The 22,651-nt window shown below is 41.6% G+C and overlaps 2 protein-coding genes across 2 annotated transcripts in view; one reads left to right on the top strand and one right to left on the bottom strand.

Annotated features, from left to right (window-relative positions):
• The first annotated feature begins 33 nt into the window (after nt 1-33).
• On the top strand, nt 34-22,363 carry fech (ferrochelatase). The gene is made up of 11 exons (XM_003440191.5): nt 34-243; nt 2,008-2,098; nt 4,171-4,290; nt 8,220-8,368; nt 8,775-8,909; nt 9,298-9,404; nt 10,698-10,796; nt 11,910-12,017; nt 13,257-13,421; nt 14,420-14,479; nt 19,213-22,363. The coding sequence occupies exons 1-11, from the start codon at nt 204-206 to the stop codon at nt 19,348-19,350; spliced, it is 1,212 nt and encodes a 403-aa protein (XP_003440239.1). The 5' UTR covers nt 34-203; the 3' UTR covers nt 19,351-22,363.
• Nucleotides 8,780-22,651, bottom strand: part of onecut2 (one cut homeobox 2) — a 73,489-nt gene continuing 59,617 nt past the window's right edge. Inside the window, exon 2 of the mRNA XM_005470495.4 lies at nt 8,780-8,932. Within this exon, the coding sequence (XP_005470552.1) occupies nt 8,874-8,932 (59 nt within the window). The 3' untranslated portion in view covers nt 8,780-8,873. The remainder of the gene's footprint in view (nt 8,933-22,651) is intronic.

Here is a 22,651-nt window from a genome sequence, read left to right on the forward strand (position 1 = left end):
AACCGGAAGTTGTTTTTCATTAGCTGTTATAAAACTTGACGGAAGTCCGTGCAGGCAGCCGGCGGTAGCTGAAGGAATCTGGCTGTGGTGTCGGTAGTGTCGTGAGTTACTGTGGCTCCAGCAGCAGAGAGTACCAGTATCCAGCCTTAATCTCAGCAGGCACGGAGACGTTTTTTTAGCGGCAGTGAAAGCAGGAAGCGAGCATGATGGCAGCCCTGGGCAGCGCCGGTCGTTTGATCCAATGTGAGTGTGACTGCGCCGCCAAGTTAGCCTGAAGAGAGAACTTCCAAGTTTTGCTGGTTAGCTGAGGATTTAATTTCAGGGCATAAGCAGCATCACAGCGCTTATTTTACTCAGCTTGCGGTCACTGAATAATTTTATTTTTATTTGCCAGAAACTCAACAGCACGCTTCTGACATTGACATCAACATTTTATAAACGTGAAGTTAGCTCAGGTGATAGCATAACAACTTCCTGGCCGGATATGCCCTTTTTCTTTTAACAACCGCCTTTATTTTGTCATATTACTGACTTTTTTCACCATCACCGTTGTCTTTTTTGTAATACTTCGAACGCAGGTTTTGTGTACATTACCCATGTCGTTAAGTGGAAATGCTAAAATTACCTGAATGTGTTGCCATTATTGTGCTCTTATTTTGTAAACGTTGGAGTTTCTGCGGCTCATTTCCACAGGCTTGATGTGACAGAGCTGCGTCCCTTTGGGTTACCGTGCGAACGTGAGCGTTACATAAGGGACTTATCCCGTGCCTAGACTGCATTTGGTGAGAGTCAGGTGGCCTGAAACTACCGTCAGTGTGCGCGTACAGTTTGCGTTTTAGCGCCGGGAAGAAGAAAGAAAGACGCAGAGTTACACAATTGCAGCTCTGTAAACTTGCGTAACCTCAGCGAGCCCCCTGGCGGTGCGGCGCGGTACTGCAGGGAGCGGTTATGAAAGTGAAGCCGGCTGAACGCATCGATTAGACTGTATAATTATTATCATTATTATTAGAATAATAACATCTTTTTTTTCCACGACAGCTTTCAAGAAGTACTTTCAAACTGTTTTCCAGGTTATTAAAATAGTCAATGATCAATAATAAAGAAGAAAATGCACGCAGTTATAATCCATGAATAAATCTGTAACCTATTCACTAATCTGAGACCACGTTAGGCTTTATAGGTACTTTTAAAAAGTTTAAAGTAGACTCTCTATCTGCCATGAAGCTGGTATTAAGTGCACTCTTGCCCAGCAGCTGGGGTTTGAGGCCAGAGTGGGTTAGGAAATTACAACAGTCCAAACATGATGAGATGAAGCAAACAAATCTTTATTTATATAGATCACTTACTCTATGAACAGATTTATAACTGATTCAGACCATGCATGTGGACAGATGATAATGAATCAAGGCCTTCATTTAAACACACACATCTATCATAATTTTTTTTTTGTTTAATATTTTAGTTTTCAATAAACCATGAAAATGCTCAGAATGAGAATGAAATAAAAACAGGAATTATATCACATGTTAAGACCAGAAAATCTTAAGTAAAAAATCTTCAGCTTGAATCCAGCTGTAATTTTTTGTGAGTGCTTAAATTTTATCTGCATTTGTATGCTCATATTAGTGCCCATTTATCTGCACAAAGCCTCAATCAAAATGAAACGGTTTATTATTATTATTATTATCATTATTATTATTATTATTATTATTATGTAGTATTTTAATCCATAAACAAAATAGAAACTAAGATTGTTATTAAGACTATAACTGTACTTTCACAGTACTTCCTTGGAGAGGAGCATTGTCTGTGTTACCTCTGCGATTCTTCTGGAAGACAGACTTTTGAGTTTAGTGTAACAACAAATTTGCCTTCTCTTCACCTTAAAGCTGATGATTGAACTCTTCACTTGTTACAAACTGACCCTTGCACTCACTCACTGATTCTTCAGCTAATAAAATCATCTAATTGTTGTGCCGATGAATCACACAGTTTCTTGTTCTTCAGTTGCCAGGAGCAGCGTGAGTCTGAGTTTGAGACGACGCTCCACTGCTGCAGCCGCCGCCTTCGCCCAGACTCCAGACACGCAGGAAAACAGGTCACACACACCACACTCGTTTTCCTGTCTTAGTGAGGACATCTGACTGTGGGTCCCCCACAATTGTAGTAACATGCCAATTTTCTGTACTCACAAAATGTCTAAACATGTGACACACACACACACACACACACACACACGCGCTATATATGAAATGGGTGTAAATGGCTAGAGGTGTCTAAACACAGTCAGTGCCAGAGGTGGGCGGGTCAGTCCAAGTATTGGTAATAGATTGATTAGCCTGATAAATCCATACTTTCTATTATCTACATTCAGTTTGAAGCCCACTGAATGTGCTAAATTGTTTTTACCTCAAATAGGAAATATAATTTTCAGACATATTATATTCATAACGATTTTGTGTGTGTTTTTGTTGTTGTTAGCTAATTGTTGTGGAAACGAATAATCCCAGTGATTTAGTGGTCATTAAAATGTTTCTAAATTTGTAAACTGATGATGATCTGATCAACCATGACACGCTCTCCCCTTTATAAGCTGCGTTTATAGGTTAAAAGTATCGTGTGAGTGTTTTCATCCTGGTGCTGTATTTACTTGGCATTGGATCGATACCAGAATTCTCAGTATCACACAGCGCTAACCTGTGGTGAGCATCTGTGTCTGAAGACTGCTGACGTTAGTCTGATGACGCTGCTTTAGCTGGAACTGATCTCTTATTTATTTATTCCTTTTATTTCAGAAGCAAAGTGTAATAAACCCGCTCCACACCAGTGTGCAGGGCTGTATACACAAAGATTCCTGACCTTGTCTAAAAAAAAAACAAAACAAAACAAAAAAACCCAAAAAAACCCAAAAACAAAAACAAAAAAAAAACACTTTTCACACAGCATCTTGAGTCTAAAAGAAGGTGAAAAACTGTCAGGAGTGAGGAGAAGAGATGACATCCCGTAATGGATTAAAGAACAAATAATGGGGGATTTCCTTTAATTTTCGGTGAAATCTTTTCTCCTGTTCTGACCTGCCGGGGTTCATTAGAAATGATAGGGACTGTTTTTACCAGCCGTTTGTCGACATCTTCTCACACAGGACCCGCCTCACGCCTCTTTATAAAATTTTGTCCTCAAGCTGACAGTTGAGCTATATTTATGAATGCGACGGCAGATTATTTGGAGTTCAAAGCTCACTGAAGTGTTTAAAGCCTCAGCAGTGAAACATGTTTCTCGGAAGCTGCTACGGCTGTAAAGCCTGCAGTGATGTAGCGTCAGAGGAGGGAAAAGCAGCAGGCAGATCATTCCAGCTGTGCTTTGCCCACGTTGGTCTGCAGCATAAATGCTTTTATGCAGTTTTTCGTGCATAAAAAAATACATTGGCGTCTCCTCCAAGCAGGTTTTCTACTGTTAGGGGAAATGTTTACCCTTCACTGCCATTTTTCATAACTGGGCTTTCATTTATTGAAGCATAAAATGCTTTTTGTTAATGAGAAGTGGGCATAAACATCAGAACTTCTTGTATGTGAGGAAACAATAATAAATGCCCTTTATTAGATCTAGATCAGGCATGGTTGGTTGTTTTTATTCATCTTTTTGCAATTCATTAAGATTTAAATACAGACTGCTCAATGACCTGAAGGCTGACTTTGTGGGGTGTAAAGACACTGAAGCACTGAGTCTGGTTTAGTTCCTGTTTGGCTCAACTTTTCATTCTTTATTCCAATAATTTATGCCTTTTGTTCTTAAACAATTAAATTTACCTAACAGAAGCTCCTGGGAGGAGACTCAAATCCCTCTGGAGTTGTTTCAGGAAGGACATCTGGCATGAATGTAACCCCCCCCCCTCCCCGGCCCAAAAAAAAACCCCCTGGTGTGGCGACCCCTTGTAAATAAAGGAGTGACTAAACAACTTGTGGTGTTTGGTTGGTTTTTAATGAAAATTTGTGCAGATTAATCTCAGAAATTCAAGTTTCTTTCCACCTTGAAATATCTTCCCAGTCCCCCTGGCTTCCATCCATCATTTTTCCCACCTAGAAAGGGCCTAATGCACAGCTTCTACACAGTGTCGCATCTTTGAGCGGTGTTAGATGTGAATTATTGATCGTGACTCTCTCCCGTCTGCAGGAAGCCTAAGACGGGGATCCTGATGCTGAACATGGGAGGACCCGAGAAACTAGAAGACGTTCACGACTTCTTGCTACGCCTCTTCATGGACACGGACCTGATGAAACTCCCAGTACAGAAGTACGCACACAGAGATCACACTGACTTTAATACAAGGAGTTATTTGCAAATGTGAACACAAAATATAGTGACGCAAACGGCTGACCTTCGAGTTGAGGTGGTCGGTGTTTAACAGCTGGGATCTCGGTCTCCCGGCCCTCGCTCCATGCATTTAGCCCGTAATGTGAACTCTCTGGTGGACAGGATGTAAACAGGATATAAAGCTCTGAGAAGAGGTCCTTCCTTCAAACAGTCCTCTGTCATCATTATTTCAGCAGGGCTTTGTGGGGATCTAGTGGATTACGTTATGCTCTCGTGCTTTTATGAAAGTCCCCAAATGTTTTCTGTTTGGATTGAATTTATGTTTTTACAAATCAGGCGACTCGGTTACATGAAATATGTGATGAATTAAAAGCAGCTGCTTTATTTTGGGGTTTACACATATGTTAGCACACACAGTGGGGATTGGCGGGGTGTTTGTTGGGTGACGGCTCTGTGCTGTGTCCGTGTTTCATAACGGCCCACTGAGAAGAAAAATCTTTGTGGTTTTTAGCAGCACTGATCCTTTTAAAGCAGACGTGACTGACCCAAGATCACACACTTTGACTTCAAAGATTGCTCCAACCTCAATATGAATGTTTTATGAGCCACTTATTGACTTTATTTAGACCTCGGGCGGTCCCGACCCCCAGAGAATGAAGCGCTATAGCGAACGTCTGGATATTTGAGTGCAAATGTGTCTTGTGACTTCACCAAGGACGTCATTCCAAACCAGCAGTTTGATCTGAACTGAGTTCACTCTGTGGTTTATACTAGAGATGGCACGATACCACTTTTTAATGTCCGATACCGATTCCGATATCATAAATTTGGATATCTGCCGATACCGATATGAATCCGATATAGCGTATTTTGTAATCAATAAAACTGATTTTTATAAATATCTTGCTGCATTTTGTATAAGTTCATACTCAAGTTTTAAAAAAACAGGAGACTGGAGCTATTCTGTTATACCTGTATGCAAAAAATACACTCCACCCAAAACATTTTATAGTTCAGCAACACTGATCAATCTAATAAATTTAAACCTACACCATCCTCCCTATTCTGGTATTTTAAAGAGTACTTACCTACCTAACTAATAGGGTTGCCAACTCCCAGCAAAGATATTAGGGAACCACCCCCCGCCCTTAATCGATGTAATCAACTTTAATTTAATGCGAGTGTAAAACAAATGCACAGAAATCAATTATTTTTCTACAATAATTTAATAGATTCAACATCTTTCTGCAACAGAATTGCAGACTGCACAGATCGTACTTTCCCAAAGGAAAAAGTACTATAGCTTACTAGGGTGTATATTAGACTTATTAGTTACTATATACAACAATGGATTTCTATACATTTAATCAGAGGACCACTTTTGTTGTAAGATTCAGATAATTATTTATTCAAAGTTTTTAAATGACATAACAAAGAAAAATATTTCTTTGTGCCCCCCTCTCCCTGTTAATGCCCTACCTGGCCCCCGACAAAACTTTGCTAGACCCGCCCCTGCACAGTTACCAGCTGTCAGCTACGTAGAAAAGGATCCTGGTGTTATTTGTCTCTCAGAAACAGTTCATAACTTCCCTTCAACTCATTCATGTCACCTAAAAGGTAAACCTGTTTCTCCATCACCTGTTCAGCTCTGAAGATTCAGTAAGGACATCTCCTGGTTTCATCTGCATGTTTCCCTCTCACCAGATAACCAAACTAATATCATGACCAGCAGCTTTTACAGCTGTGGCTCCAGCAAACATCAGCTGATACTAGAAAGTAATATGAAATGCATTCTAACAACAGCTTATCAAGCCTAAACGTGCTGCTGTTGTTTATCCGCTGGTCTCCTCTTTCTAGTGCAAAGTGGGCGATAAACAAACAAGAGAGACGGGACTTGCGGCAGAAAAGCCGATCAGCTGATCATTGATCAGTTTCATGTTTGAAGTAATAACAGGAGAGGGAGGGGGAGTGAATGAGAGAAGTGGATGCAACTGCGCAGCAAAGACAGAATAACTCCAGCTTTGTGTCTATTTTTTAATTCTAGCTGAAGTACGGGACAAATCGCTTCAATATGGAACTCCGATGGCCAGTCCAGCTGTGGCTCAATATATCAGTTGTTAAGCTTAACGTGGAAATACTATGCAAACATTCAGGGATGAACTTACACACTTGCTTTACTTCTCTGGGATAGTTTTCGCCGAGATGAAATGCTGCGGTTAGGAAGCATGTAGCGAGGCTCCAACTGCTCCACCAGACCGCCGACAGGTCTCGCAGACAACAGCCGCTCTATCACGTGAAACGTACTGCTCCGATGCGCCGAGCTGGGTTACGCCAAGTAGCACGTTTTGTGAGGTGATTTTGTGATACTTCGGATCGGATTACATTTTTTATTTCTCTCCGATATCCGATCCAGTAATTTAGGTCCGTATCGGACCGATACGTAATATCGGATCGGTCCATCTCTAGTTTAAACCTGCTGCACAGAGAAGCACGGTGACAAAGGGCCTTCCAGAAATTAAGACCCGCTTAATGCATCCAGTTCAGGGTCTTGGGGTGGGGCTGTCACAGGATAAGATGCGGGGTACAAACTGGACAGCTCACCAGTCTGTTGAAGGACCCATGCTGTGAGGTGACAGGGTTAGCCACTGCACCACCGTGCTGCCCTGCACATAAATGCACATGTTGCAACTTTCTGTGCAGTTTGCAACATGTTTAAAAACATTGAGGAAATGTCAAAGTCGAACTGTAACTGAAACACAAATGATTAAACGGGTTTGTCTGTTAGTCGGCTGACCTTGGGCTGTTTTTTTTTTTTTTTAATTAGCCTTTCTTACACTTGAAGCTGTTTGACTGTAAAGCAGAGAGATTCCCATCAGCCACTGCTCCTCTTTGTGCTTGCTGCTAACATGCCGGGTTAGGATGGTGAGCATTCCAGCATGCTAACATTAGCAGGGGGTCAAATGGCTGCTGTGTCTAAGTATAACCTCACAGAGCTGCCAGTGTTTTGTTTTGTTTTTTCTCCCCCTTTAACCTCTATTTCACCCAGAAGTGAAGCTCTTTGTGTGAAGAATCTCTCTTTTCATGATTGGAATCTCTGCTCTGTGTAAGAAAACTGACACGAGTGCCCGTCACTGTGTTATCCAGCACTGAGACAAACCATCCTCTGAAACTGGACAGAGTAATACTGACCTGCTATATGGGGTCATGTTGTGCATATTTTGTATAATTTTAGACTGTTTTGTGTTTCTGTTTTGTTTGGCCTCTTAAAATGCTCAAATTTGACAGCACAAACACCTTGTAACCCTGCACCAGTGCTCAGTAAGGTCTGTTTGTTCATCCATCCAGCATCTGCTCTTTGGACTACAAGAGCATTTCATGGTGTAACAGGATGAATCCAAATAGACCTGACAATAGAAATGTTAAAATAATAAATTCCTGCCATCATTGGGTATTTTGTGGTCACTTTACCTTTTCTGCTTCTGGCCATTTTGAGCAGAGTTGTCTGACAGGTTTCCCTGGGGTGGGAAACAAACAGGGTGAGGATGAATAAGGGATTAAAACACACAATAACACAGGAATGACACAAAACGGTACGAACGTTAGTGCTTCTTGCTGCAGAAAAGTCCGTGCTGGAAACTCTAAACTAGATTTATTTTCTGGTGTTTGGTGACGCTTGTGGACATGAATCTCACCTCCGTGTCCATGGAAACTGCACATCTTACTAAAAATGTTAATAATGAACCTTGACCCTTTAAAGCTCCAGAAATCACACGTTACAGTGCGGTTACAGGTCATCATTTGCTTTTCTTCTTCTTCATTGCTGCACAATAATTCACTGTATTAAATCTGTGATGCATTAAGTGCGAGTTGTGTAACTGCAGCTGTGCGATCTACCTCCCGCTCTGCAGTAAACTCGGCCCATTCATCGCCAAGCGGCGCACACCGAAGATCCAGGAGCAGTACAGCAAGATCGGGGGAGGCTCTCCTATCAAACACTGGACGTCCATGCAGGGGGAGGGCATGGTGAAGCTGCTGGACGAGATGAGCCCTGAGACGGGTGAGGACGCCTCACAGAGGCCTCCGCTCCTCCTCAAATCTGCCAGCTTACATGGAGTTAAAGTCATTTTTGGAGGCAGTTTGTGTGCTTTTGTTGAGACTATGGTTTGCTCGGCTGTTGTTGGCAAAGTGTGTGTGTGAAATGGAGATAGTAAGACAGCGAAGGAGTGTCTCCTCACACGCCTGCAGCACACCTCACTGATAACACAGCAGCAATCTGAAAACTGAACAGATCTGTTAGAATTTCGTCTAAAAGCACGATAATCTTCATAAAAACCTCCCTTTAAGCTCCTGAAATATTATTTTTATTTGAAGATTTAAATTAAACCGCATATCCTGTATATTCAAACTGTAATGTTGCCAGTGAGTTTCTCTGTCTGGTTATTGGCTGTTTCTTCTCTCTCCAGCTCCTCACAAGTTCTACATCGGCTTCCGGTACGTTCACCCGCTGACGGAGGAAGCCATTGAGGAGATGGAGAAAGACGGAGTGGAGAGAGCTGTGGCCTTCACGCAGTATCCTCAGTACAGCTGCTCCACCACAGGTGACACAAGCAGGAAATGAAGTCTGTTAAATGTAGAGCACATGTAAAAGGAACAATCAGAAGATTACTCAGACGTTTGTGTCCGTTAATGCCGCCACACCCAGGGTGCTGTCTGCTCTGCGAGCTCCTGATAAATACACTCTGTTCACTCCAGACTAAATCACACTCAGCATGTTCTTAGACTGTTCCAAGAACGCCCAGCTCACACGTGAGGCAGGCACACTCTTCAAACCCACAATCCGTCCATGAATCGGTGCCCACAGTCTGTTTTTGGGTTACAAAATATGCATTTGAGGAACTTTATTGATTAGTGATTGGCAGCAGCAGAGAGATTTTATTCCTGTGTAAAGAAGTATTTTTACAATGTGTTTTCTTCTGTTGCTCACAGGCAGCAGTCTGAACGCCATCTACCGTTACTACAGCAACAGAGCTGACAGGCCGAAAATGCGCTGGAGTGTCATCGACCGTTGGCCCACACACCCTCTGTTGGTGGAGGTTAGAGACACACACGCACTCACTTTCATATCTTAGTGAGGACATCTAATTGGCATAATGCTTTCCTTGGCCGCTTACCCTTAGGTTATGGTTAGGCTGATTCTAACCCTGACACTACAAACACTTCAAACTCATGGGGACGGGCATTTGGTATAGCGGAGGCCAATTTCTGTCCTCACAAAGATGTCTAAACGTGTGTATACACATGCAAAGTAACACCAAACTAGTACTGATGTACACGATATTGCCAAAAGTATTCACTCGTCTGCCTTCACATCCATATGAACTTGAGTAACATCCCATTCTTAATCCATAGGGCTTAATATGATTTTTGACCCACCCTTTGTAAACGCTTCAGCTCTCCTGGGAAAGCTTTCCATAAGGTTTGGGAGTGTTCATGAAAGTTTTTGACCATTCTTCCACATGTGCATATGTGAGGTCAGACATTGATGCTGGGTGAGAACGCCAGCTTGCAGTCTCTGCTCTAATTCATCCCGGAGGTGTTCAGGACTGTCTGCAGGAAGAAATTCACCGAGCTCCTGAGAGCAACCCATTCTTTCACAGATGTTTGTAGAAGCAGTCTGCATGCCCAGGGGTGGTTTTTTGTTTTGATCTTTTTGTTTTTAAAACGACCGTACATACAATACACAAACATCACATTGGGGAGACAGGTCAGGCTAGGTAGTGAGGAAAGAAACATCGAAATGTGTAACACAAAAGGATAATACAGGAATGCACAGATATCAACACACCATAGCACAATAAACACAGACAAGCAACATGGGAAAGAGTTCCAGTGTGTACATCTGATCTGGGACCGCTGCAATCTTTCGACTGCACCTCCAACTGACCCGATGTCCACATCAGAGGGGAGGTAAGCGTTGGAGGTGGCGTTGGATCCGGGGTAGGGAGGGTGATGCGTCGGTGAGTGCTTATCAGTATCAGTATATGTATGTGTGTGCATGTCCAGAGTTCAGCTGAGACAGTGTCCTTCGCCCTGCCAGGCTAAGTAAACAGTCTTCCAGCCAACCCAGGTGGCCTTGCATGGAATGGGAAGGAACAGACTAAACACAGTCGTTATCAGGGTGTTTTGTTCAGCTCCGGCCTTGCAGCTGGCGCCAAAGGGGTATCCGCATAAGTGATGTTTTTTTTTTTTTACTGTAGTGCGAACAGCTCATATGAATTTCAAAGCAGTTCTACGGGTGATTGTGGCGGGTGTTAGTCCTGACTGTGTTTTATCAGCTGAGGTAAATTTCACTAGCTGTGTTTATAATAAACCGTGTGTGTGTCCAGTGTTTTGCAGAACATATCAGAAATGAACTGCTGAAGTTTCCAGAAGATAAGAGAGATGATGTTGTCATTCTGTTCTCGGCGCACTCGCTCCCCATGGCTGTAAGTATGAAAAACTATTACTGCTCATACTACTGACAAGTACTACCAGTTCTGCTCTTAGCCTTAATTCAAAGTAACACACTAATAAAATACTCAAGTTTCATTCACCAGAACTGGACCACAGACTTCTCTAAGCTCTCTACAGCATAACACTCATTATATTTCTCAGATAATTCAAGTGACTCCAGCTTGCAGCAGTTAAGCTGTCTGTATCACACTCGTCACCCCATATTTTAAACTTTAACACATTTGAAATGGGTGGATTATAAAAATGAGAACAGGTTTTTGTCACCATACTGTAAAGTTTGGCATTTGCTGTCGCAGTTTCTGGGGACTGACTCACCTTTGGAAAGGAACGAATGAAGCCAGCGTGGAGTCTGGTCCTTATTACTGATGACACTGATCAGATGGTGCCACTCTTATAGAGACTGATGTGTTTTCCACAAATTACTACTAAAATTTACTGAAATTTCTAAGTATAGGCATTTCCTTTCACAATGGAGTAGAACTATCGTATATTGATATACCTTTATTAGTCCCACAAGGGGGAAATTTCATAAGGCTGCCGACCTATTGCACGTATATTTATCGGTAGAAAACAAAACCCACTTAATCTTCATTTTCTTTTCGTGTAAAGAAGTACACTTTAAAAACTATTCCGATTTGTTATCTGACGGTTCATCAAAACAGATGAAAAGCCTGAAATATCTCAACAGAAATCAATGCAAATTTAGTTTGTCTTTGCTGTTAGGAAGCCTATAAAACTGTTTTCTGCTGCAAAATTCAGTGAGAAAGGCTTCTGCTGTCATTCTCTTAATTGGTTAGTTTGACAGCCCATCTTTGGCGTCTATATCCAACATGTCACCAGCAGTTCAGTGCAACTACTCGCACTTTAAATCCAGGAACGTCCCAAACTCTGTGATCTGGGATAGGCCAAGCTTCTCAGATGAGAGATCTGATTTCCTCATGCCTTGTTAGCTTTCTTTGAACCATGCCATTAGGCAACAGAAGGTTTTTGTCCAGCTGAAGTACTTTCTTCCAGCACATTATTCAGGAACCTCTTAATGTGTTAATGTTGCTGAGCGCCGTGCTGTTGTGTGCCCTGTGCTGCAGGTTGTAAACAGAGGTGACCCGTATCCTCAGGAAGTGGGAGCCACAGTTCAGAGGGTCATGGAGAGACTGGGTCATTGTAACCCCTACAGACTGGTGTGGCAGTCCAGGGTGAGTAAACATCACTCGCTATGTAATTGAATAAACCAGCACCACCACCTAGTGGTGACAGTGTGCTGTAATAATCAGGCAACACTGCATACTCAACACTGATCACACATCAGTTTGTAATGCTTAGTAAATTTAAACCATATTGAGAAGGTTTTTCACACAACTTTCATTGTCAAAATGCTTTTTTTTGTTTGTTTTTATTTATTTTTTTGGCATTATTTCACCCTGAGCCTGACTTTAAAAAGACAAAACGCACACAGCAACATGGTGACCACAGGCCAAAGAAAGTCTGTGACATTCAGCGACTGAGTAATGATGGATTAAGTGACCATTAGTGAGTCAGAGTGGGCAGGTTCTAAGTAAGGGGGCATCAACACAAGAAACAATTTGCTCATCACTCTTAACTTTGCAGCTGCCTGGTGGTTGCTAAAGGACGTTCCAGACTCCAGTTACCTAGGGTAAGAGACAAGAGCATCCTTTGCTCTCATAGGTAGTCGCTCCATTCGCCTAAAGTTTAACTTGGGATTTTCTATGGGAAATACTCAATGTCACCTAGGCAACCGGAGCCTAGACTGTCCCCTAGCGACCGTCGGTGACAAAATGCTTTGCTTCCTGCATGAGCAGGACCCCGTCTGGTCAACGTAGGTAATAGATTTGGGCAGTGCTCACATTTCTGGCAATGTGTTCAGTTTTTCTTTAGTTCTGCAGACAGACTCTTCCAATCCAGCTTTACCTTCTTATTATACTTACATGCTGCTAAACTATTAATATTATTTAGACCTGGCCGGCCTGCTTTTGTGTTTTGTGTTGCCACAAGATGGAGCCACTTGTCTGACTAATACTTTTGCTATTTCAGAGTAGAAGCCCTCAAAGCTCCTCAGTGCTCAGGTCACAGGGGCTGGCAGCTTACATAATTCACAAATGATGAAAATTTCACAGTGGAACAGGACTTTGAGCTGTCACCGGCTACCTGTAGGGCAGAATGAATAACCCAACATGTGCGAAAATGCACAGTATGTGGTACATACAGTAACACAGGGTACCAGAGATGGCCTTCCTGCAAGAAGACCGTAGCATCAGTTTTATTTATTAATTTTTTTTTTAAATATTTAATGGGATTTCAAGAAAGGTCACAGGGTTGTTTACGTCCTCACTGAACCAGGAACACCTAAAATGACCTTGGGCACGTCATCCATCTATAGAACTTAAGTCAGCCATGTCCTGTGTGTGGTCTCTCAGGTGGGGCCCATGCCGTGGCTCGGTCCCCAGACAGACGAGGTGATCAAAGGTCTGTGTGAGCGAGGGAAGAAGAACCTGCTGCTGGTGCCCATCGCCTTCACTTCGGACCACATAGAGACCTTACACGAGCTGGACATCGAGTACAGACAAGTGCTGGGAGAGGAGGTGAGGGGGGTGGGGGGGAAACCAGTGTTTATATACATTTCCTCAGTTTTATGTAAAAATTAACCGGTACATAAATGCTGATCTAAAACAGCAGAATAAATCTGCAGCAGCCTTTGAAGATATAAACTGAAGCAAGCAGAAAGTCAATCAGAAATTACCCAGACCTGCTCTGTCTCTAAAGTCCTTAGAAAGATTCATTAAATAGGGGAAACGTATTTATGCATTTGTGATCTATAATTAGGGCTACGATCTTTGTACTGGTTGTTTTGGTTAGCTTGTGTGGGTGTGTGGGTGGTTTGTTTCCAGCAGCCCAGTGCCCTCTGTCTGTCTGAAGGCACCAGTAAAATGACCACCAATCAGTGTGACTGGTGCCATAAAGATAAACATGCTTATACCCATGAAGAACCATCGAAATCGTTTCTAAACTTGAACCTGAAGAAACACATCTGTCTTCCAGTCCTCAGTTTTGAGGTCTGGAATGCTAAAAAAAACTTACCCCAACAAAAACGTATAACACCTCTACACACCTGATGTATTAAATTCCTCATGTTTGGATTTATTTACTCCAAAACTGGACGGTCACATTAACTGAGCGTTTACTACCTTTTTTCTGTGTGCGTCTAAATTGTTGGTAGATGTGTGCAGTTCCAGTTTTTCCCAGTGGGCTGGAGAATATCATGATGGTGATTGTAACTGATGTGTTGTGGTTGTGAATCGCAGATGAGCTGTGGCAGTGACTGCATTTTCTCTTTGGGTCTATTGAGTTTCCAAAGCTCAAAAGCCAAACTAATGACTTCATAAAGCTATAAAATGGAGTAAAGCAGCAAATACTGACCTTTTAAGTCCACAATCAAAAGACTCTTTGGTGGGCTCGACTCCACGTTCAGAACAGAAACTCAGGCAGGAGCAAAGGAATGAGGGAAAGGGTTTGTCCCCTAATTTTTCAGTTTTCTAAGATGTTATGAACATTTGTGATGTGTTGTTATTTTTCTTTCCAGTGTGGGGTGGAGAACATCAGGAGGGCTGAGTCACTGAATGGGAACCCTCTCTTTATGAAGGTACCTGTCACACACTAACCTGACCCATGTCTGCAGAACAAAGATTTTCTTTAAAAGAAATGCAGATGGCTAACATAAAGTGCCACGCTGGTTTTTAAAGTCATGTTTTGATCCCTTGCGTTGAGCATTTTGGCTCTAATGTCATATGCAAGTGTTGCATATATCTCAGAAACGGAGGAATTGTTAACCACAGACTGCCCTTTATACAGTCCTTTTTACTTTAAATATGACCATAACTGCCAAAGTGATCATCATCAATCAAATAACAGTTAAAATGAGCAACTTGGACAATAAACCCATCAAGAAACTCTTCACTGAGGTCACACATATATTTCGTAAAACAATATGAAGACTGACTTATACAACAGGTAATTATTAAAGGGTGAAAATAAATGTGGAAAAATGTTCAACCCCATATACAGAAGAATAAGTGTGAGTTTTCAGTTGGTAGATAAATTTTCACTCATGTTGGCAGACTCTAAAATATTCAGATTTCTTTTCAAACTTGCAAACTTACAGCTCTGTCATCAAACCTTTTCTCTACTAATGCCAGCAGAAAGGACGAGTAAAGTAAATGACAACAGTATATGTACAATAGAAGAAGAAACGAGCAAAGTTGAGGTATGCTGCAACGTTCCCGTGGGGCATGTTCATGTCATATGACATTTCTTTCCTGTCGTAGGTGAAATCTTTTTGGTGGTGCCATAGAGCTTCTTACCACATAACATATATAAAAAGTTAGATTTCACAGTAAAACTTCTGAATCTGAATATTCTCATCTTAATGAGGTGGATCCTAGGCGAACCGCATGAAATGATGAAACTTGTCATTTTCCATTCCCACTAGGTGGCGCTCTAAGTAAAGATTATTATGTACATGTATTCCAAGTCAGGACTTTTATCACGTGAATTTTGGGGCAGATTGGGTGATGCAGGTTTTGAGCTGCAGCAACTTTTTGTGTTTTACTGTTTCATGACGAATCATTGAAATTTGCCCTGGCACCAAGAAAATGCTCTTTAGCAAAAACGCAAAGAAGAATTCATGAAAGTACACTGCCTGGAAATGGCTAAAACTGGGCCAAAGTTGCATTGTAAATTAAAAATGGCGACCTTCCTGTTGTGTTCAGGGTAGGGCTCTAATAGGTGTTTTTATACCTTTTGGGATGACACACATGTGAGCCAAATTTCATACATTTACATAAAACAAGTGGCTGTTTCGTTTGACTTTGCAGGCAAGACCCATAAAACCATATTTAGGTTTGAAATCTGTAAGGGGGTCAAAAGAAAAGATGGTCCTGTGAAGTAGCTGCAGTCATGAGATGGTGAATGAATGAGTGAATACCTCCTTGTGTCCTTCGTTCTATCCCGGGGTCGGCAACCTGTGGCTCCGGAGCCGCATGTGGCTCTTTAGTCCTTATACTGCGGCTCCGCGTGGTTTGGGAAAATAAATTAGAAGTATTTAGCTGAAGTGTATTTTATTTATGTTAGTTCTTTTTAACTCGTAGTTCTAAATTGGAAGATTATTGTGATATTGAAATATAAAAATAAAATTATATTCTATTATTTTTTTTCATCGCTCAAAATAAGCGTCACACTCGCGGAAGCCGGTATTCCCGCCGAAACGCCGTGCATTTATCGAGACTTTCAACTCCAGGTAGGCCAATTATGGATCTTCGGATCCACATTATGTCAGCAGCTGTTCTCCACCGTGAACTATGTTAAAGACAAACACCGTTCACGCCTCACAGATGACAGCTTACAGTCCTGCGTAAAGATGAAAGTGACTTCGTATATCCCCGATTTGCAGACGCTGTGCGCAGAGGTTCGGGAGCAGAAGTCTCATTGTAAACAAATCACGGCAGACCCGACGATGTTTCCATGAGCATGCTTTTCAGCATCTCTTTATTGACCACTTTTCACACACAGTTGCTGTACACATACAGCCGGCTGTAGCTTTTCAGCTCACAGCCCGACATACGCCACCAACAACACAACAGCACAGAGAGCGCAGACGTTAAGGCAGCGAGGTGTGATTGCGGGTACCGCTCAGGTGCGTCGCCTCCCCTGCAGCGGTGCTGCAGACCACGCCCCGCCAAACACATTAACCAGGTAAAATACATATTTAGGCAGAATTTTGCAAATATCTATTTTTCATTTTTCAGCAGCATAGAGCTTTTTTCCAATTATTTTTTTTAAAAGTCAGGTCAAGGTTCCAACAGCCCAAAGGCGATATAAGGGTTTTTGTTTGCTACAGTTCAGCTGGGTGTCTTTCCTTTTGTTATATTTCTTTAAGAGTTCAAGGTTAATTACATAAATAAAATGTAATTTGCTCTGTAGCACTTCATGGATTTCATAAGCAGCACACCTTAGTTGTTCACACAAAGCATAAAGATAAAAAAACAATATATACAGTCTTATCTTCATTTTAGATGTCAAAAAGTATTTGCGGCTCCCAGTGTTTTCTTTTGCGTGGAAACCGGGTCCAAATGGCTCTTTGGGTCTTAAAGGTTGCTGACCCCTGGTCTATCCTTTACCGCTTTCCTTCTCCATTGTCACCATTTTTCCTTCCATCCCTCCTTCCTTTCCTCTCTCCCCTCCCTCTTTCCCTTCATCCTCAACCCTGAAACCTTTCTCACAACAGGCAACTCCTCCAGCTGTATCGTGTGTGTTTGTGTGTGTGCGTGTGCACAGGGTTTATTAAAGGAAAGGGCCAGATCAATGGGAACCTTTAGAGCTGACTACAGTAGAACTGAACCGCCCGGCTGGCTGGCTGGTCAGGCCCGCCGTGCTCAGAGACCCCTCGCCGTGAGTGTGTGAGTGTGTGTGAGAATCAATATCCAGAGGATGATTAGTTGGTAGTTACTGAAGGATGGTTTCCTTGGTGTGGTTTTTAGTTTCTCAGTGAGCTGCTGCCGTCTGCAAGTAGCAGCAGCTAGAAAATAAAGAAAAATGCATTCATCAGGATTTTCACTGCACACTCTGGTTGATGTTGAAGCTTCATATTTTTTTTATTTTTTTTTAAAAATAAGTTCCCCTCAAAATTACTACACCTAACAACTTTTTAACCTCCTAGGACCTGGCGTCCACATATGTGGACATCACATTTTGGGTTATTTAGACCAAAATACTCAATTTTGCTCTTCAAGGGCCTGATATCCATTTACGAGGACATTATACTGCTACTGTTCTATCAAAATTTTAAACGAATATCCTCATACGTGGCTCTGATTTTTCATAAAAACAAAAATAAGGTAAAAAAAAAAAATCTGGTAATTCTTTGTTTTTTACATTCATCGGGCCCCAATCAGCCCAAATATCAAAGAGAAATTAAAAATGCATGCCGTGGAAGAGTTCGGGTCTTAGGAGGTTAAAGCAATTTCAGAGTTGGAAAAAATGTCGACTGTAAGACTAAAATTACAACAGTTCAGGTTTTGGAGCGCTCCCGTCATCCTGTATGTTTGGTATAAGGGGGTTTTAAGACAAAATTTGCACTTCAGCAGTCGAATTAACTATCATGTGACTATTGTAACGCCCACCAATAGGTGCACTCGCTCCAGCCTAGTGCATTAGCTGAAGTTGTAATTCATGTTCACTGTGTTTGTAACCTTGTTGGGTAAATGTTCATTTGCTCACAGATGTGGTCAGACGTTTCCACTCATCGTGGGCATGAATGTCGTGGTAATTCTGTGCTTTTAATGAGATCTTTGAGCTGTTCTTTTTCCAGAGTGGAATAATTGTACAGCCTACATCTTTAATTACTATTTAAAAACAAAACCACAACAAAACACTACAAGTTGGTACACAACTTCATTCATTTATTGTTTTGTTTTTTTTTCCCCCTCAATTTCAAACACACATTATGTATGCAGGTAGCAGCTCTGCCAGGTGCTTTTGGTCAAATATCCAGCCAGACTCCTGCCAGAGGCTTGTTGATGGATACCATTTGTCTTGGCAGAATTGGTAGCTTATTTAACTTGGTCTCCTGGCACTGATCTGGCTTTAAGCATAATCCACAATTTTTTTTTTTTTTTTTTTTTAATACGGTTGAGGTCGGGGATTCGGAAAGGCTATTCCAAAGGCTTAATGTTTGCCCGCTATTTTAAAACTAGTTTTGATACATGTTTTTGATCATTGTCTTATTGGACCAACCACTTGTGTCCAAAGTTCTACTGTCTTACTGATTTGACCATTTTGGAGGTAGTCCTCCTCCTTTATTCCAGGCCTATTAACGGGAAGGTAATATGCCTTGACCTTATCAAGTTGAAATATTGCAGAACCTACAGCACCACATTAAAAGATTTAAGTTAAGATTTAATATTTGAGCCTGTGTGGATTAAAGACAACGCTCAAAGTTCTTGTTTGTGTATTTATTTTGTATTTAATGTCTTTCTAAGACATTAAAGATGTATGCGGTACAATCCTGTGTTTAAAACAAACACAGTGAAAAGGATTCTTATTGGCTTTTTACCCACAAAGGTTTCACTTCTGATTATAGTAACCACCACCATTGCTTCGGTGCTGTGTTCTTTATGCCTTTTAAAGCGTAGGGTTTCAGAAAGGTTTGCAGATATGTGCCCAATGCAGAAGTTACACTTACGATGGCCTACTTTCTTTTAGCCTTTAAAATGAAAATGCTGACTCAGCCATCTGTTTACTGGTTATATTGAGCCCTAATCTGTGAGGCAGAGTTTGAATGTACTTGTCTGAATGCTGGTATTCCTTTGTCTCGTTCAGGCCCTGGCAGACCTGGTCCAGTCCCACCTGAAGTCCAACGAGCCGTGTTCCCGTCAACTGACCCTGCGCTGCCCGCTGTGCACCAACCCCACCTGCGGAGAGGCGAAAGCCTTCTTCGCCAACCAGAAGCTCTCATAGAAACTCAAGACACACATTCTGATGCAGCAGGGCTACCTGTGGAGGAGCTCGAGGCCTTCTTCTAAAAAGCTTCATTCAAACGCACAAGCGCACACCGCCTCTCCAACAAGAGTGTCAGTTAACCAGGAAATGCCACCAAGAAAGGACCAAATGGTTTCTGCAAATGTATTCTCACGCACACAGTTACTTTTGGTTTTGGTCTTTAGATGGGACTAATATCTGCCTTTCAAAACCTCTTTGTGCTACTTATTATCATCATTTTATTTCACCAGACAGGTTAAACCTTCAGCAGATACCATTTGGTCAAAGCTTGTGTAGATTAGAGAACTGGGACATCACATGACAGGAAAGAATTGCACTAAAAACTGCATTTCCCCTTACTCACATTCCATTTGCTTTGCCCCTGCAAACTTCCATCAGAGACCCCGTTTTCTTGCTTCCTTGCTGGTGCTAAATGACTAACAGTCGGCCGTGATGACACAGCACGCACCCAAAGGGTTCTGGGCTGTCTGGCCATTTCCTTCGCCCTTCATCTCACCTGCTGCTTCACGTCATTGTCTCCCCCAGATGGTAGCCCCGCCCATCCTGCTGTAACTCCTGCAATTTGATTGGAGGTTAGATCCTGCCTGATAGGAGGGTACTAGTGGGCTTAAGAGAGAAAAAGAGGTTTATATTTAAATTAAACAAAACTAAATGAATTATTGTGATGATCCTTCATCTACTCTAATTTCATAAATGAACCCCGGTGAAGCTGGGAAACTAGAGTCACCCACTGACCCTGTGAGTGTCATAAGCAAGCTAGAAAAATATGTTGCTTCTATTTTCCTGCTGAGGGAAAAATGGAAACCAAAACAAGTCAAAAAGCGATGAGTGATAATCAAACTGAGCTGTTCGCATCGGTAAAAGTCCAGCCTGTGAGTTAGGGGTTGTGTGCAGTTATTTATTCTGAGAGCGATTGGCCCAGTGACTTGACCAGGAGATGAAATGGTAGCTGCATATATTTATTTTTTTTCAAATAAAATAAAATGAATGTAATAAAGAGACCAGTCAGAAATGTGACGTAAAATTGTAGCTTAACGAGGAAGAAGTTACCATAAAATTGTGAAACTATATCAGTGAGGACGCTCATGCACCCTCCGTGAGGAAAAACAAAGGGGGGAACAGATGTTACTGGTTTTTATAGTAGCAGTACTGGTTTCACAAATTGAGAAACAGCCACCAGCTTAAAAATATCTGGAAAAGTGGAAAAAATGGCATTATCTGCATCTGCACACCTGAAACTGAAGCTAAACCTAATCTCTTTAAAGATGAGGGTTAGGGTTAGTAAGAAGGAAAAACAAGCGATTTAAAAAGAAAAACTAAGTGAACAACATGAGAGATCCTCACATCTGTTAAAGGTTTTAAAGGCTCGTACAGCTTGAAGCTATAAGGGAGAACAGATTTAGTTTCAATGGGTGTAACAATCCTGAAATGAAGACTAAAATCATCATATTAATGCTGCTTACTCCCATTTTTCTATTGGCCATCACCAACTTGGAGTTTTTAGTTGCTGCTATGGTTTCTCTTGCGAGCCAGTAGATCAGTACTAGTTGAATACTTTAAATCTTCTTTATCAGTATAGGTTGCTGAGTCTGGGTCAATCCCATCACTCTCTAACCTGAGCCAACGTCAGAAAATGTCTTTATTCTTAAACGTATCCCATCCTTTGGGGCGTGATGAGAACTGGCTTCAGTTTGGAAGCCCTGTAACAAAGCTGTAACGTGCAGAGAAGTAGCTCAAAAATTACATTTGTCAGGTGTTTAACTGCAGTTTACCTCTGACTGCTGTCTGCATATAGAAATAATTCATCTTGATATTAGTGTATCCAATTTAACCAGTGATTAGTCTGAATTAAATAATTCTATAATTGATTTCAGTCTAGGTTGATAAAACTCCAGACGTCGTCTCAGTGACTGCTGGTTTGATTCCACCTGACTTCCTGTTGTCTTGGAAATGTCCGGCATTTGGGAAGTGATGTACGACCTCTGACCCTGTTCCTCCTTCACTGGTTTTGTTCTGTTATGCAGTGATAATGTGCCTTTTTTACACTGGCTGACTAGAAATACTGGACTTGTGCTGTATGTAAGTTATATGCGTGCTTAACCAAAATGCTGACAGGAGAACTCCACCCTGAAATCTGAATTTGCGTGTTTCTGCTGTGGTCGGTGCCATTTATTTAAAAAAAAAAAAAAACTAAATAAATAAAATCTAATCATAAAATCCAGAAAGTAGTTAAATTGCTGGAGCTTTACTGCACATGTTTCAGTAATGACCAGTCTCTTTAAGGGCCTCCCCTCCCTAAAACTCCACTTTCTTCTGTTTGGCCACTTTCTAGAAGCTTGCTTTTTTTGTGTGTGCTATTTGGAACTATGACCATGTCTAAATTTTGCAAAACTGTATCCTTGTGTCAAAAAATAGGGAAGAGCTACAGATATGTAACATTTAAAAAGTAGCAAGTACAGGATATTTACATGGTTTAGAAATGATATGAAAAACCGAAGGCTTGAACCTGTTTGTAGAAGCTAATGGAGCTCAAATCAGCCTTTTCCTGGTGCAGGTCATTCTAATATTTTTGCCAATGCTTGCAAAAACTTTCTAAGATATTTTTGCTCCTACATTTTTCTGCTTCCACTGTACAACACAGACAGAAATGCACTTTACAACGTGTACTCATCCGATACCAGACGTGTTAGTGCGCTTCCACATTCTTTTTTGTGTGTGTGTGTGAGAGTGAGTAATACTTCACGCATTTCAGTCTCAGTGAGTCCTTTTTAATGTCAGCACCCATAAGCTGTCTAAAGTGGTTTGTCATTATTATTGTGACACATGATGCGGGCTTTCAAAACTGCTTTGCAAAGGTTTAAAGGAGCGTCTCACTATTTATGTGCAACTAAAAGACAAAGTTGACCTCGATTAAAACCCTGGTAACAATGGGAGAGGGTCACAGCAGAAAGACATTCTCAGGGTGGCTGTATCCTAACTTATTTTGAATGATCCTCCGTGCGTCCGCTTGGACAGCTGGTGTGACTGTGCGTGCGTTCAGCTGAAATTTTGCAGTTTGATTTGTACAAGCAAATGCACTCTAGATTTCTTGCACCTCCTGTGTGCTTGTTGTAGTTTGGATTTATTTATTTTTTTTCTTTGTTCCAGAGCACATAAACCACCTGTCTCTACTGTTGTATCATGTTTTTTGGACATGTACATGAGAGGACACGGTATTATCAGTGCAGTTACAGACGACAGCAGTCTTCCTTCAAAATAA

Source organism: Oreochromis niloticus, linkage group LG7 (genome assembly GCF_001858045.2).
Source record: "Oreochromis niloticus isolate F11D_XX linkage group LG7, O_niloticus_UMD_NMBU, whole genome shotgun sequence".
In the NCBI taxonomy this organism is placed as follows: Eukaryota; Metazoa; Chordata; class Actinopteri; order Cichliformes; family Cichlidae; genus Oreochromis; species Oreochromis niloticus.